The sequence below is a fragment of the Gorilla gorilla genome, chromosome 10, assembly GCF_029281585.2.
Source record: "Gorilla gorilla gorilla isolate KB3781 chromosome 10, NHGRI_mGorGor1-v2.1_pri, whole genome shotgun sequence".
NCBI classification, from domain to species: Eukaryota; Metazoa; Chordata; class Mammalia; order Primates; family Hominidae; genus Gorilla; species Gorilla gorilla.
In genome coordinates, this window is record NC_073234.2 from 16,635,668 (window position 1) to 16,651,754 (window position 16,087).

At 41.9% G+C, this 16,087-nt stretch overlaps 1 protein-coding gene across 23 annotated transcripts in view; it reads left to right on the forward strand.

The window, feature by feature from the left end:
* Positions 1-16,087, forward strand: part of ERC1 (ELKS/RAB6-interacting/CAST family member 1) — a 519,708-nt gene that overhangs the window by 29,425 nt on the left and 474,196 nt on the right. For 19 of the 23 annotated variants that reach the window (XM_063694551.1, XM_055357508.2, XM_055357510.2 and 16 more), the window contains exon 2: positions 11,897-12,719. In XM_063694551.1, coding sequence (XP_063550621.1) covers positions 12,051-12,719 — 669 coding nt within the window. In that variant the 5' untranslated portion in view covers positions 11,897-12,050. Of the gene's footprint in view, positions 1-11,546; positions 11,689-11,896; positions 12,720-16,087 lie in introns of those variants that run through there. The other 4 variants (XM_055357514.2, XM_055357503.2, XM_063694552.1 and 1 more) reach the window with 2 other exon arrangements.

Consider the following 16,087-nt stretch of genomic DNA (forward strand, 5'->3'; position numbering starts at 1 on the left):
CTGGCTAATTTTTGTATTTTTAGTAGAAACGGGGTTTCGCCATGTTGGCCAGGCTGGTCTCCAACTCCTGACCTCAAGTGATCCGCCCGCCTCGGCCTCCCAAAGTGCTAGGGTTACAGGCGTGAGCCACCACACCCAGCCTAATTCATAAAATTTGGATACTGTTTAAAGATAGAGAAAACTTTCTTAACTTGAGGAAAATGTTAAAAATTGCTTTCATTATATTTGTTTTAGATTACATTTAGTTGTAGGTTCCATAAACTACATTCAAGATTAGTACTACTTTTTAAATGTGTATGAACTATCTAATGGTTTTTATGTGGATTTAGGTTAATTGTGGTGTTGGCAAACACTTACTGCCTGCTTGATTTGTATTAGACACTGTGCTAGGTTTTGGAGATGGAGTAAGACATTCCTTTACTTTTAAGGAGGTGATTAACTAAAACAATAATTACATTATTTTAAAAGCCCCTGGTTACCTCAGAGGAGCACCTAAATTAGACTGAGGGGCATGAAGGTTTGTGTAGGATTGTGACTGTTGAACTTAGTTTGGAAAAATGAGCAGTAGTTAGCCAGTTGATGGGGCAGAAGAAGGTCATGGAAACCAGAGATAGCTTGGTATTTCAGGGAATTGGATAGACCTGATTATGGTTGTCACATGGAGAAGGACAGTGGATAAGTAGTAGTTTCAGAGAGATAGGCAGGGCCAAATGATGAAAAATCTCATATGCACTACCAAGGAATTCAGATTTAAAAAAAAAATACTTTTTGAGACAACGTCTGGCTCTGTCTCCCAGGCTGGAGTGCAGTGGCATGATCTCTGCTCACTGCAACCTCTGCCTCTTGGGCTGAAGTTACCTTCCCACCTCAGCCTCCCAAGTAGTTGGGATTACAGGTGTATACCACCTGGCCCAGCTAATTTTTTGTATTTTTAGTAGAAACAGGATTTCGCCATGTTGCCCAGGCCAGTCTTGAACTCCTGAGCTCAAGTGATCATCCTGCCTCGGGTTCCCAAAGTGCTGGGGTTATAGGTATGAGCCACCGTGCCCAGCCAAGACATTTTTAAAATGTGAGAATACATAAGCACACATTCCATTAGCTGTCAGTGGGATATTACCACATGTCATGTAGCTCTGGAAAACACTATTATGCACTTGTGAGAGAATCATGGTGAAAAAGGCCAATGACATCATCCTTTTATGGAAATAGTTTTGCCCTCATGGACCTCCTGCAAGGGTCTTGAGCACCCCTGGAATCCCTTACCCATCTGGAGAATCATATTAGAAGATCATTATGGCACTGGTGTTGAGAATTGTTTAGAACCTATAAAAATAATCACATTTATTTTTGCTTTTTTGAGACAGGGTCTTGCCATGTCATCCACGCTGTAGTGCAGTGGAACTATCGTGGCTCGCTGTAGTGCAGTGGCACTATCATGGCTCACTGTAGCCATGAACTCTTGGGTTCAAGCAATCTTCCTGCCTCAGCTTCCTGAGTAGCTGGGACTGCAGGCATGAGCCACTATGCTGGGCTATTTTTTTTTTTTTTTTAATTTTTTTTGCAGAGATAGGATCTTGCTGCGTTGTCCAGGCTGGTCTTGAACTCCTAGACTCAAGCAATTCTCCTGCCTTGGTCTCCCAAAGTGCTAGGATTACAGGCATGGGCCACTGTGTTAGGCCAAGAAGGACATTTCATATTGTGATCCAATATGCACACCTTAAACATCGCAGAAAACAAGACTGTGTTATCTCTTGCTGCTTTACAAATTACTTCAAAACTTACTGGATTTAAAGAACAAACATCCGGCTGGACACAGTGGCTCATGCTTGTAACCCCAGCACTTTGAGAGACCAAGGCAGATGGATCACCTGATATCAGGAGTTTGAGACCAGCCTGGCCAATATGGCAAAACCCCATCTCTGCTAAAAATACAGAAATTAGCAGGGCCTGGTGGCACATGCCTGTAATCCCAGCTACTTGGGAGGCTGAGGCAGGAGAATCACTTGAACCTGGGAGACGGAGGTTGCAGTGAGCCAAGATTGTGCTACTGCACTCCAGCTTGGGCAACAGAGTGAGACTCCTTCTCAACAAAACAAAACAAAAAGAAACAAACATCTCAGATTTTATGAAGAGTATGTATTGGGTGATTCTGACTCAGGGTATCCAGTGAGGGTGCAGTCAAGATGTTGACTGCTGAGTTTACACTCATTTCAATTCTTGACTGGGATTGGAAGATCTCTGAAGCTATCTCACGTGGCTGTTGGCAGGAGACCTCAGTTTCTGAATATGTGACTCTCTTCACAGGGTAGTTTGAAGTTTGAGTATCCTCACGACATGGCAGCTGGATTCCTGAGAGAGAGTGATTTGAGAGAGTGACGAAGACAGAAGCTCCAGTGTCTTTTAAGAGTTAGTCATGAAAGTACATCATTGGAAGCAAGTCATTAAGTCCAGTCCACACTCAAGGAGAGGAAATTTACTCTCCCTCTTGAAGGGAGGAGCATTAAATAATTTATGAACATACTTTAAAACTACCACAAATAATTGTCAGGAGAATGAATCTTCCATGAGCTTCTTATGTCTTTTTTCTGAGATGGAGTCCTGCTCTTTCACCCAGGCAGGAGTGCAGTGGCGCAGTCTGGGCTCACTGCAGCCTCCACCTCCCGGGTTCAAGCGATTCTTCTGCCTCAGCCTCCTGAGTAGCTGGGATTACAGGCACATGCCACCATGCCTGGATAATTTTTGTATTTTTAGTAGAGACGGGGTTTCACCATGTTGGCCAGACTGGTCTCAAACTCCTGACCTCAAGTGATCCTCCTGTCTCAGCCTCCCAAAGTGCTGGGGTTACAGGCACGGGCCACTGCGTCCAGCCGAGACTCTTATTTCATATACACCCTGTTGAGTGTGCCAGGAATGCAAGCAAGGCCTTGACTGTTCCTAGGCCAGGCCATTTTTCAGGACTGTGTTTGCAGCGGGCCACTTTGCGGGAGGAGGTAATGTCTTCCATTGGGACAAAGAGCAGGCCTACTTACTACTTACTATAAAAGTGGTGGATTCCCGCCGGGCGTGGTGGCTCATGCCTGTAATCCCAGCACTTTGGGAGGCCGAGGCGGGCGGATCACGAGGTCAGGAGATCGAGACCATCCTGGCTAACATGGTGAAACCCCCGTCTCTACTAAAACGACAAAAAAATTAGCCAAGTGTGCTGGCGGGCGCCTGTAGTCCCAGCTACTCGGGAGGCTGAGGCAGGAGAATGGCATGAACCCGGGAGGCGGAGCTTGCAGTGAGCCCAGATCGCGCCACTGCACCCCAGCCTGGGCGACAGAACAAGACTCCGTCTCAAAAAAAAAAAAAAAAAAAAAGTGGTGGATTCCCTAAGCCCAATGTTCCTTAGCTGTGATGGAAACCCACTGCCTGTGTAGCATCCATCTGAGCCCCTCCATGTCACCTTATGGGACTTGGGGATAGCAGGGAGACAGTGCAAACATGTTCATGCTTGCTGTGCTGTGAGTAATAAAAAGTTCTTTGTGTTTGACCCAGGAGACTCATGTATTCTGTCAGTATCCATGAAATGGTCATAGGCTAATGTATTAACCTGTAAGTAGGGTTAAATAAAATCCTAGTTCCTTCACAGTTCTCAACAATGCTTATGTTTACTTTAGTGTGATACACTGTGAAAATAAGCTATACATTTTATTTTCTGTTCTATTTATCTGTTTATTTTAGAGATCCTATCTCTATTTTCCTATAGATAGGATCTTGCTATGTTGTCCAGGCTGGTCTTGAATTCCCGGACTCAAGCAATCCTACTTCCTTGGTCTCCCAAAGTGCTGGGATTACAGGCACAGGCTGCTGTGCCTGGCCAAGAAGTACATTTTATATTGTGATCCAGTATGCACATGTGCATGCATATGCACACCTGAAACATTGCAGAAAACAACACTGTTATCTCTTGTTGCATTACAATTACTTCAGAACTTACTGGATTTGAAAAACATCTCAGATTTCATGAAGAGTGTGTTGGGTGATTCTGGCTCAGGGTATGTAGTGATTTTATTTCATTTAAAACAAACAAGAAAAGCTTGGTTGCAGCTTATCAAGCTGATTTCACAACCTACTATTGGGTCATAATTCTAAGTTTGAAAAACACTGACTGGGGACTGTTACGGTTTGGCTGTGTCCCCAGCAATCTCATCTTGAATTGTAGTTCCCATAATCCCTACATGTTGTGGAGGGACCTGGTGGTAGCTGAATCGTGGGGTCGGTTACCCCATGCTGTTCTGATAGTGAGTGCCCACGAGATCAATTTTATTTTTTCTTTTTTGAGACGGAGTCTTGCTCTGTCACCCAGGCTTGAGTGCAGTGGCATAATCTTGGGTCACTGAAACCTTTGCCTCCTGGGTTCAAGTGAGCATGTCTGGGTAATATTTGTATTTTTAGTAGAGATAGGGTTTCACCATGTTGGCCAGGCTGGTCTTGAACTCCTGACCTCAAGTGATCCACCGACCTTGGCCTCCCAAAGTGTTGGGATTACAGGTGTTAGCCACCGCGCCCAGCCTAGATCTGATGGTTTTGTAAGGGGCTCTTCCCCCTTTGCTTGGCACTTCTTCCTGCCGCCGTGTGAAGAAGGATGTGTTTGTTTCTCCTTCTGCCATGATTGTAAGCTTCTTGAGGCCTCCCCAGCCCTGCAGAACTGTGAGTCAATTAAACCACTTTCTTTTATAAATTACCCAGTCTTGTGGGTAGTTCTACATAGAGCTTGAGAATGGACTAATACAGGACTCTGAGGCTAGAGGCAGGCAGTCAGGTTAGAAAGTTGTTTTAATTCAGGTAGGATAGGATGGCATAAACCAAGGTAATAATTGTGGGAATGGAGGAAGAGGATCAATTTAAGAGGTACCTAGAAATCAAAGCAACAGGAATTGTATTGTTTTGATAATATGTGTGTATATGGAGTATGAAGATTTTGGGAGGACTCTCAGGCTCTGGCTGGAGCAGCTGATGTTATTCATTTGAATAAATGTTGTCCACTGCCATGTTCTTTTTTTGATTTTTTTTTTTTTTTTCCCTGCAGCAGCAGATTTGGTTTTGGAATGGGGAGACCTTGATGTGGAGTTCAGTTTGGGGGCATGGTGTATTTGAGGTGCATGTGAGGAGTATAAGTGAAGATGTCCAGAAGTGGGATACATAGTTTTGATTCTCAAAGGAGAAGTAAAAAAGTACTGGAGAAGTAGTGAATTTGGAGTCTTTGTTGTACATATGTTATTTTAAGCTGGTGGAGGCAGGGAGAAAGGATTTCTTAAGGATGATATTGTAGTGTGAGAATAACATAGGGATGAAGATCAGAAACATTTAAGGGAGGAACGAACAAAGAAGGAGGAGGGTTAGAAGAAAAGAGCATATGATATAAAGAAACCAAGAGAGGAGAGTGTCAAAAAATTGGGAGTGCTTAAGAAACAAGATGTATTATAGACAGAAGTTAAAAAGGCATTAGAGAGGAAAAGTGATCATTAACTAAGGTTTCTCTGGAGAAGCCAGAGGGAATGGGGACTAAAGTACCCTGTGGAAGGATTAGCTGTAGCCCACTTCCATCAGAATAGAGGAAGTTAAGGATGGTTGTTGCTGTCAATGAACATGTGGAGAAAGTTGAGATAGTTCCTGTTTGATTTCTTTGTTTCTCTCTTATGTAGGAGATGAGATACATAAATTTGATAGGGCTGCTGTAAGAAAGTACCATCAGCTGGGCACGGTGGCTCACGCCTGTAATCCCAGTACTTTGGGAGGCTGAGGCAGGCGAATCCGTTGGGCCTAGGAGTTCGAGACCAGACTGGGCAACATGGTGAAACCCCACCTCTACCAAAAATACAAAAATTAGCTGGGTGTGCTGATGCTCGCCTGTAGTCTCAGCTACTTGGGTGGCTGAGGTGGGAGAAGTGCTTGAGCCTGGGAGGTTGAGGCCACGGTGAGCTGTGATCGTACCACTGCACTCCAGCCTGGGTGACAGAGGAGACCCTGTCTCAACAAACAAAAACACAAAACATCTCCCGCCCCTCCACCCCGCCCCCCCACAAGACTACTGATGATGTGGCTTAACAACAATTTCTTTTCTTTTTTTTTTGAGACGGAGTCTCGCTCTGTCGCCTAGGTTAGAGTGCAGTGGCGCCATCTCTGTTCACTGCAACCTCTGCCTCCCGGGTTCAAGCCATTCTCCTGCCTCAGCCTCCGGAGTAGCCAGGACTACAGGCATGCGCCACCATACCATGCCCGGTTAATTTTTGTATTTTTAGTAGAGACAGGGTTTCACCATGTTGGCCAGGCTGGTCTTGAACTTCTGACCTCAGGTGATCCACCCACTGTGGCCTCCCAAAGTGCTGGGATTATAGGTGTGAACCATCGTGCCTGGCACAAGCATGTATTTTCTCATAATTCTGGAAGCTAGAATTCTGAGACGAAGGTGTTGGCATGGTTGGTTTCTTCTGGAGGCCTATCTCTTTGGTTTGTACATGGCCATTTTCTGGTGTCTTTACATGGTCTTTCCTCTGTGCTTGCCTGTGTCCTAATCCGTTTTTATAAGGATACTAATTATATTGGATTAGGGCCCACCCCAATACCCTCCTTGAACCTTAATTACTTCTTTAAGGACCCCATCTAAAATGTAGTCACATTCTGAGGTATGGGGGTTAAGACTTCAATTTAGGAATTTTGGACTGGGGGACACAATTCATCCCATAATATGAAGTCATTTGCTGAAAGTGAGAGGCAGAAGACCAAGATTTGAAATAACCCACCATAACAAATATTGCATAGGAAGCTAACTAAGGGACTTGTGGGGCTCTGGGGGAGAATCATGGGTACAGCTGAGGTAGGAAATCAAACTGAACAGCTGCATGATTTTCTCTAGCAGCAATCGGGACTCTAGGTATATAAATCACTAAAGGTGTTTCTTTTGGCTTAATTTAGAGAAAGAGTTTAAAATACGTGCAATTTTCCCCAAATTCTTGTGGTATAATTTATATACGATAATTGCACATATTTATACAGTTTGATCAGTTTTGACATACATATATGCCTGTGAAACCATCATCCCAAGCACAATAGAGAACATTTTAATCACCCCCAAAAGTTTCCCCCTGCTCCTTTATGATCCATGCCTCCCTCTACCCAGCCCCTAGTCATGTACTTAGTAGCTTTCTGTCATAATAAATCTAGAATTTTACATAAATTGAGTCATATTGTGTGACTTATTTGGTCATATTTTTGGTCAAATTGTTTAAAGTGCAAGAATTATTATTTTGTGGCTTTCTTCCATATTTTTAGAAAGAATTTTTTAAAAACACTGTCTTCCCTGAAGCTCATGAGATTAAAAAGCTGATATAAGGGCTTCCTTCAGAAAGAGCTAGTGAATTCCTTCCCTTGTCATATAAATGAATATAGTTCTGAAAATAACAGACTCCACTTGGAAATACGATTTTGGATTTGAAAGTGACTTGAATATTAGAGTGTGCACCTGCTAATGTTGAAAACAATGTGAATTTTTGTTATTGGATCTTAGCCTATTTAGTGTGATTTAGTTACTCCACTACATGAAAATAGAGTTCCGCACAGCAGCACAGTTGGGATTGTGTGTGTGTGTGTGTGTGTGTGTGTGTGTGTGCATGAATGTGGCAGTTTAAAGTTCTCATGGTGTGATTCCCGAAACTCTTGAATTTCTGAATTATTTTATTGTTTTACTTATTTTGTTCTGCCTACCATCTTTTAAAAAAGACTTTCTCCTACTTAATAGAAAGATATAAGTGATTAAGTTTTACACCTGGGAAAATCTAAGATGTAACCTAAAGTTTAGAGTGGTAAATTAGTAGGATACACTACCTTAAAATTGTGAGAACCTTTACTATCCTACGGACACTTGAGATGTTACATCAGCAGGTAATGGTGGTCAAGCATGATAGTTAACAGCCTCCAGGGATCTGGAATTAGGCTGCCTTAATTCAAATCTTGACCCTACCATTTAATAGCTGTGTGTCTTTAGATAAGTCACTCAAGCCCTCTAAGCCTCAACTTTCTTTATCTGTAAAATGGAAATAATGACAGGACCCATCTTACTTATTCATACAAAATATTAAATCATAAATGAATATTGAATATTTATATTTAATATAAATATTAAATCTTATAAAACTCATAGTACAGTGCCTGGCATATGAAACACTCACTCACTAAATGTTAGCTTTTGTTATTCAAAGGATTCCAGATAATTAATGGCTCCCTTATTTTAAGCAATATTCAAATTACTTAAAAAAAAAACTTTGTATTCCTCTTCGATCTTGAAATAGAATTCATCTTAAGTAGTGATTTGTAGGTTACTACCTGTCACCCACTTTACAGTCCAGATTACTCATGAAAAGGAATTTTTACTTCATGAGCTAGGTTAGTCCTGGAAAGGAATTTCGTAACATTACTAGCAAAATATTGCAATTTCTGAACTTAGTGTGCCATAGCAATTTCTGAGATGGAGGGAGATTGGAGTCTTTCCTTAAAGGGTCAGGCTCTGTGTATTTCCTGTCTCGTTTGTTGTTAACCCTGGGCTTTCTTTACTGGTTCACTAATATAGAGATGAGACCACCTGTGTGTTCACATTTTTGAGGACTTTTAACCTGTTTGACCAGAATAGATACTGTCTTTAGAATCTTATTTTTGACAATATGATTTACTTGGGTACTGTTTTCAATGAAGAAACACTTATAAGAATCAATTTACATAACAATGGATTTTGGGACAATATTGTTTAATATGCTGAAGCCTGTTGTTACTTGACCTAAGCCAATTCTTTGAAATGATGCCAGGAAATCAGAGAGATCTAGTTTAGATCTGTATTGTCTTTGAAAGAAGTGTATAAAGTTGATAGCTATAGTTTAGTGGGTTCTGCATCCACAGATCAAACCAACTGTGGACTGAAAATATTTGGGAAACAATCTTAAAGTCACCTTGAAAAAAAAAAGTGGAAAAAAAAAAGAAAGAAAATACTTGGGAAAAAATAATACAACATGGAAAAATAATACAAGTAAAAAACACAATAACAACGATTTACATAGCATCTACATTGTATTAAGTATTATAAGTAATTTAGAGATGATTTAAAGTATGCTGGAGGATATCCATAGGTTTTATGCAATTACTATGTCATTTTGAATCAGTGACTTGAGCATCCTGGGATTTTTGTTGTCTGGGGCAGTCTTGGATATCTGGATACGTTCTGCTGGAGCCAGTCCCCAGCAGATACCAAGGGACAACTGCCTGTGGTTTTAAAATTTGTTTTAATTATACTTGTAGAGTATGAACATGTTTTCTTTTTTGAAAAAAAAATTCAGGTGCTTTATGGTAGTTTGAGTGTAAAGCTTTATAAGTTGAGCTAAAGCCTCTACAAACATTTTTTCCCTTTATAACACAAGTTTCCTTCCCTCTAATTATCGCTGTTTCAAAATTGGCATTTCCCGTGTAGGAATTCTTTACATACTCTGTTTACAGATCATTATACTTATGTTCACTGTGTTTTTCACCTAGCTTTTGGTTTATCTTTTAATTTTATTTACAGCATTTTTTGGTATAATACTTTGTCATTTTGACATAATTAAGTGTGTTGGTTGTTTTTCTTTATGGTTTTTGCTTCTGGTTTTTTATTTAAGAAGCCTTTTCCTAACTCAAGTTCACAAGGATATTCTTCAAAATTTTCTTCTAGTACTTTTAATGGTTTAAAAAATTTATATCTTTAACGTATGTGGAATTTATTTTGGTGTACTATGTGAAGACGAGTATACTTTATGTTTCTCAAAGAGCAACAAGTATTTAAACTTCATTTATTGAGTGATTTTTCATTTCCTCAGTGTATTAGTCTGTTCTCATGTTGCTAATACAGACATACCTGAGACTAGGTAATTTAAAAAGGAAAGTTTGTTTTTGTTTTTGTTTTTTTTTTTGAGACGGAGTCTCGCTTTTGTCACCCAGGCTGGAGTGCAGTGGTGCAATCTCGGCTCACTGCAATGTCTGCCGCCTGGGTTCAAGCTTCTCATGCCTCAGCCTCCTGAGTGGCTGGGATTACAGGCACCTGCCACCATGCTCGGTTAATTTTTGTACTTTTAGTGAGATTGGGTTTTGCCGTGTTGGTCAGGCTGGTCTCGAACTTGATGTCAGATGATCCACCCGCCTTGGTCTCCCAAATTGCTGGAATTACAGATGTAAGCCACTGCACCCTGCCAGGAAAGAGGTTTAATGGACTCTTAGTTCCACATGGCTGGGGAGACCTCACAATCATGGCAGAAGGCAATGAGGAGCAAAATTATGTCTTACATGGCGACAGGCAAGAGAACTTGTGCAGGGGAACTCCAATTTATAAAACTATCAGATCCCATGAGATGCACTCACTACCACCAGAACAGTAGAGGGGAAACCGCGCCCATGATTCAGTTAAGTACACCTGGCCCCACCCTTGATACATGAAGATGATTACAATTCAAGGTGAGATTTGAGTGGGGACACAGCCAAACCATATCACTCACTGTTTTGAAATGTTACTTTTAACATATATTAAATTCCCATATATAATTTAGACCCTGTTCTTGGGCTAGTACTATACAGTTTTCGTTATTATAGTTTTACAAGGCTACAATACTTTGTGAGAAACCTTGCAGGTCAGGTGTGGTTTTGTTGTCAGGAATTTTTTCCAGTAATTCTTAGTGGACATTATGTAGTATCCAGTAATCACACACATTGTTTTCTTAATGAAATATATAAAGTCACAGTATGTGGGATACATATAAACAGTAAGCTCAGATCAGGTCAAGGTTTGCTGCTAGATGAGTTAAAAGGAAAATCTTATTTTCAGAGGTTTTTGGATTTTTGCAGTACAAATGAAGAATTATGGATTTGTAATTTATCTTGCTGTTGAGGGCTGTCTTCCTTCTTTGTTCATCTGTTTTAAGTTGTTTGGTTACTCTTGTATCTTTACTCTCCATTTGAATTTTAGAGTCAGCTTGTTGAGTTACTTGAAAAATCCTTCAACACCTGTGAAAGGAAGGGATCTATAGCTGGTTAGCAAAATCCTGTAGAGATTTTTCACTGGGATTGTGCTAAGTAGTTGGGGAAGAACTGAATCTTAGCAGTGTTTGTCTTCTCATCCATGAACACAGATAACTTTGTTTAGGTGTTCTTTCGTGTCTTTCAGTAAAATGTTATAGTTTTTTTCCTCCATAATGCTTGCACATTTCTGTTGATTTACATCAAAGTACTTTTATGGTTTTGTTGCTGTTGTGAATGGGATTTAAAATTTCTTTTAAATTAAAAACTGCATTTTCTAGTTGTTACTACTGATGTATACATTGATATTTATATATTGATATTGAGTTTGACCAGTTTGTTGAGTCTGTTATTCTAATAACTTGTCAGTTGATTATCTTGGGTTTTCAGTTAGCAAATCAGATATTCAGACATTGAGTTTAATCTTTTCCATGTCAATCTTTATACTTCTTGTTTTTTTTTCTTTTTCTTTTTTGTAGACGGTCTTGCTGTGTATCCCAGGTTGGTCTTGAACTCCTGGCCTCAAGCGATCTTCCTACCTTGGCCTCCCAGAGCGCTGGGATTATAGGCATGAGCCATTGCACTTGGCACTTTTTTGTTTGTTTGTTTTCCAGTTGCATGGTATGTTTTCAGCATTCAGTTTTGAGACATCTAAAATATCTCTAAAATATTGTTTACTATGAGTACATTATGCTGTAATCACATTCTGAATGCATGAGTACATACATGGTAGAAGGGCTAGATCTTCTTTAAGTGGGGGTAATGGAAAGTCTCTGAGAAGGGAAATATTTATTATTGGAGGATTTAATGTGTGATCTTTTCGTTACAGATATGGTGTAAGATACTTCTTCAAGATTGGACAGCTGGGGACCTTCTTCTGATTAACCTTAAACCAACTTATAGCCATAGAGACACCTCACAAGGTTCCCATTTTTGTTGTTGTTGTTGATTTTCTGCTTTACACCTTTTCTGACCTTGCAACCATGTATGGAAGTGCCCGCTCTGTTGGGAAGGTGGAGCCGAGCAGTCAGAGCCCTGGGCGTTCACCCAGGCTTCCACGTTCCCCTCGCTTGGGTCACCGTCGAACCAACAGTACAGGAGGGAGTTCGGGAAGCAGTGTTGGAGGTGGCAGTGGGAAAACCCTTTCAATGGAAAATATACAATCTTTAAATGCTGCCTATGCCACCTCTGGCCCTATGTATCTAAGTGACCATGAAAATGTGGGTTCAGAAACACCTAAAAGCACCATGACACTTGGCCGTTCTGGGGGACGTCTGCCTTACGGTGTTCGGATGACTGCTATGGGTAGTAGCCCCAATATAGCTAGCAGTGGAGTTGCTAGTGACACCATAGCATTTGGAGAGCATCACCTCCCTGCTGTGAGTATGGCATCCACTGTACCTCACTCCCTTCGTCAGGCGAGAGATAACACAATCATGGATCTGCAGACACAGCTGAAGGAAGTATTAAGAGAAAATGATCTCTTGCGGAAGGATGTGGAAGTAAAGGAGAGCAAATTGAGTTCTTCAATGAATAGCATCAAGACTTTCTGGAGCCCAGAGCTGAAGAAAGAACGAGCCCTGAGAAAAGATGAAGCTTCCAAAATCACCATTTGGAAGGAACAGTACAGAGTTGTACAGGAGGAAAACCAGGTAAGTTCTACGTGTGTTTACCTTTATTGGCTGAATTCATGTATATAAGTGAAATAGCCTTTTTTTCCCCTTTCCTAGATTTTTCCCTTCGTAGTATATGTATCTTCCTTTTTCCTATTGATTTTACTATTTTGTGTCCTCCATTTCTCAGCCCTTTCCAAATTTGGTCCTGTGCCCTGTTTTTTTCTAGTTGCCCATGTCTCCTTGCTCCCATTCTTGCTTGGTTCTTTTCTCTGGTTTCTCTTTCTCTTCGTGTCTTTCCTTTCAGCATATGTTATCTTTTTTTTTTTTTCAATTCTTCTGAGAATATAATTTTGCCACACACTCTAATATCTATTACCAAATGTATTTTAGAGTAGGTAACTTAAGTGTAAGGTATACCATTAAGATTTGTCATAATGTCAAGAAGTCATTCTTAAAAACAAAACAAAATGACTATCACAGGATAAATCAGTATTGTCAGCTGAGAACAGAAATTACTTTTAAAAAGTTAATGTTGGCCGGGTGCAATGGCTCACACCTGTAATCCCAGCACTTGGGAGGCCGAGGTGGGCGGATCATTGAGGTCAGGAGTTCGAGACCAGCCTGGCAACATGGTGAAACCCCAACTCTACTAAAAATTTAGCCAGGTGTGATGGCGTGTGCCTGTAATCCCAGCTTCTAAGGAGGCTGAGGCAGGAGAATCACGTAAACCCAGGAGGCGGAGGTTGCAGTGAGTTGAGATCCCGCCACTGCACTCCAGTCTGGGGCGAGACTCTGTCTCAAAAAAGAAAAAAAAGTTAATGTTGATGATGTATTTATTAAGTACAAACAATAAGTACCTGTTCTTTTTGTTGCCATTCATGGAAGTTTAACTTCAGGATGCTTTTGTAGCTTTTCGTTCTGTAATTCTTTACATTTAAGGTGGAGGAAAGGCAACTTGGTGTGATTGTTTACTTGTAGAAAATAAATGAGATGACTGGGCATTATAATTATGGGGCTTTGCAATTTAAGAGCTAAGTGCTGTCACGTTAGCTACAGGAAATATTCACTTATTTTTCTGTGCTCCTGCAGGTTATAGTTGATGTTTGATGATAGCCATGTCACATTCAGTGAGGAAGCTGATGACTCCAAAGATGTGAACAAATCATATTCAGGCTCTACTAGTTAAAATTTTTTTTTTTTTTTAATTGATCATTCTTGGGTGTTTCTCGCATAGGGGGATTTGGCAGGGTCATAGGACAATAGTGGAGGGAAGGTCAGCAGATAAACAAGTGAACAAAGTTCTCTGGTTTTCCTAGGCAGAGGACCCTGCGGCCTACCGCAGTGTTTGTGTCCCTGGATACTTGAGATTAGGGAGTGCTGATGACTCTTAACGAGCATGCTGCCTTCAAGCGTCTGTTTAACAAAGCACATCTTGCACCGCCCTTAATCCATTTAACCCTAAGTGGACACAGCCCATGTTTCAGAGAGCACTGGGTTGGGGGTAGGGTCATAGATCAACAGCATCCCAAGGCAGAAGAATTTTTCTTAGTACAGAACAAAATGGAGTCTCCTATGTCTACTTCTTTCTACACAGACACAGCAACAATCTGATTTCTCTATCTTTTCCCCACATTTCCCCCTTTTCTATTCGATAAAACCGCGATCGTCATCATGGCCCGTTCTCAATGAGCTGTTGGGTACACCTCTCAGACGGGGTGGTGGCCGGGCAGAGGGGCTCCTCACTTCCCAGACTGGGCAGCCGGGCAGAGGGGCTCCTCACATCCCAGACGATGGGCGGCCAGGCAGAGACGCTCCTCACTTCCAAGACGGGGTGGCGGCCGGGCAGAGGATGCAATCTCGGCACTTTGGGAGGCCAAGGCAGGCAGCTGGGAGGTGGAGGTTGTAGCTAGCCGAGATCACGCCATTGCACTCCAGCCTGGACAACATTGAGCACTGGGTGAGCGAGACTCCATCTGCAATCCCGGCACCTCAGGAGGCCGAGGCTGGCAGATCACTCGCGGTTAGGAGCTGGAGACCAGCCCCGCCAACACAGCGAAATCCCGTCTCCGCCAGAAAAATACGAAAACCAGTCAGGCGTGGCGGCGTGTGCCTGCAATCGCAGGCACTCGGCAGGCTGAGGCAGGAGAATCAGGCAGGGAGGTTGCAGTGAGCCGAGATGGTGGCAGTACAGTCCAGCTTCGGCTCGGCATCAGAGGGAGACTGTGGGGAGAGGAGGGAGAGGGAGACTGTGGGGAGAGGAGGGAGAGGGAGACTGTGGGGAGAGGAGGGAGAGGGAGAGGGAGAGGGAGAGCTAAAATGTTAAACATACTTTTTTTTTTTTTTTTTTTTTTTTGAGATGGAGTCTTGCTCTGTCTCCCAGGCTGAAGTACAGGGACGCAATCTCAGTTCGCTGCAACCTCCACCTCCCAGGTTCAAGTGATTCTCCTGTCTCAGCCTCCTGAGTAGCTGGGATTACAGGTGCCTGCCACCACGCCTGGCTAATATTTGTATTTTTAGTAGAGACGGGGTTTCACCATGTTGGCCAGGCTGGTCTCATACTCCTGACCTCAGGTGGTCCACCTGCCTTGGCCTCCCGAAGTGCTGGGATTATAGGCGTGAGCCACCATGCCCAGGCCTATACTTTTTGTTTAAAAGACTTTTATAATTTTTCTCTTTTCACATTTTTTTCCCCCATGGCCCAAGTTGTCTGTACTTTTAGAAGTTTTCTTAAACTTGCAAGCTTGAGTTTTTTTCATCCTTAAAAAAGCTGTCTTATACTCTTAAAGGAGAATATGTAATTAGCTACCTCATTGTTGGTATTACACTTTATTTTTGGATTAGGTTAATAAAAATTATAAAGAAAGCAACTGATATCAATTTCTGCAGTGTTCTTAAATGATACTAAGAAGTAAAGAAGCAATCAGAAATTATCTGTGTCTCTGATGAAGAAGTCATCTGCCACACAAAGATGTTTAGGTCAATGATGGACCTCGTGTATCACTGTGGTCCCATAAGATTACAATATAGTGTTAGCCAGGTGTGGTAGCTCGCACCTGTACTCCCAGCACTTTGTGAGGCTGAGAGGGTGCGGATTGGTTGAGGCCAGGAGTTTGAGACCAGCCTGGGCAAAATGGTGAAACCCTGTCTTTGCAAAAAATAGAAAAAAAATTAGCAGGGTTTTGTGGTGGGTGCCTGTACTACTTGGGAGACTGAGGCAGGAGGATCACCTGAGCCTGGGAGGTCGAGGCCACAGTCAGCCGAGATTGGGCCACTGTACTCCAGCCTGGGTGAGAGTGAGACCCTGTCTCTAAAAACAAAACAAAAAACAAAGATTATAATACAGTGTTTTCACTGTATCTTTTCTATGCTTAGATGTGTTTAGATACACAGATACTTACCATTGT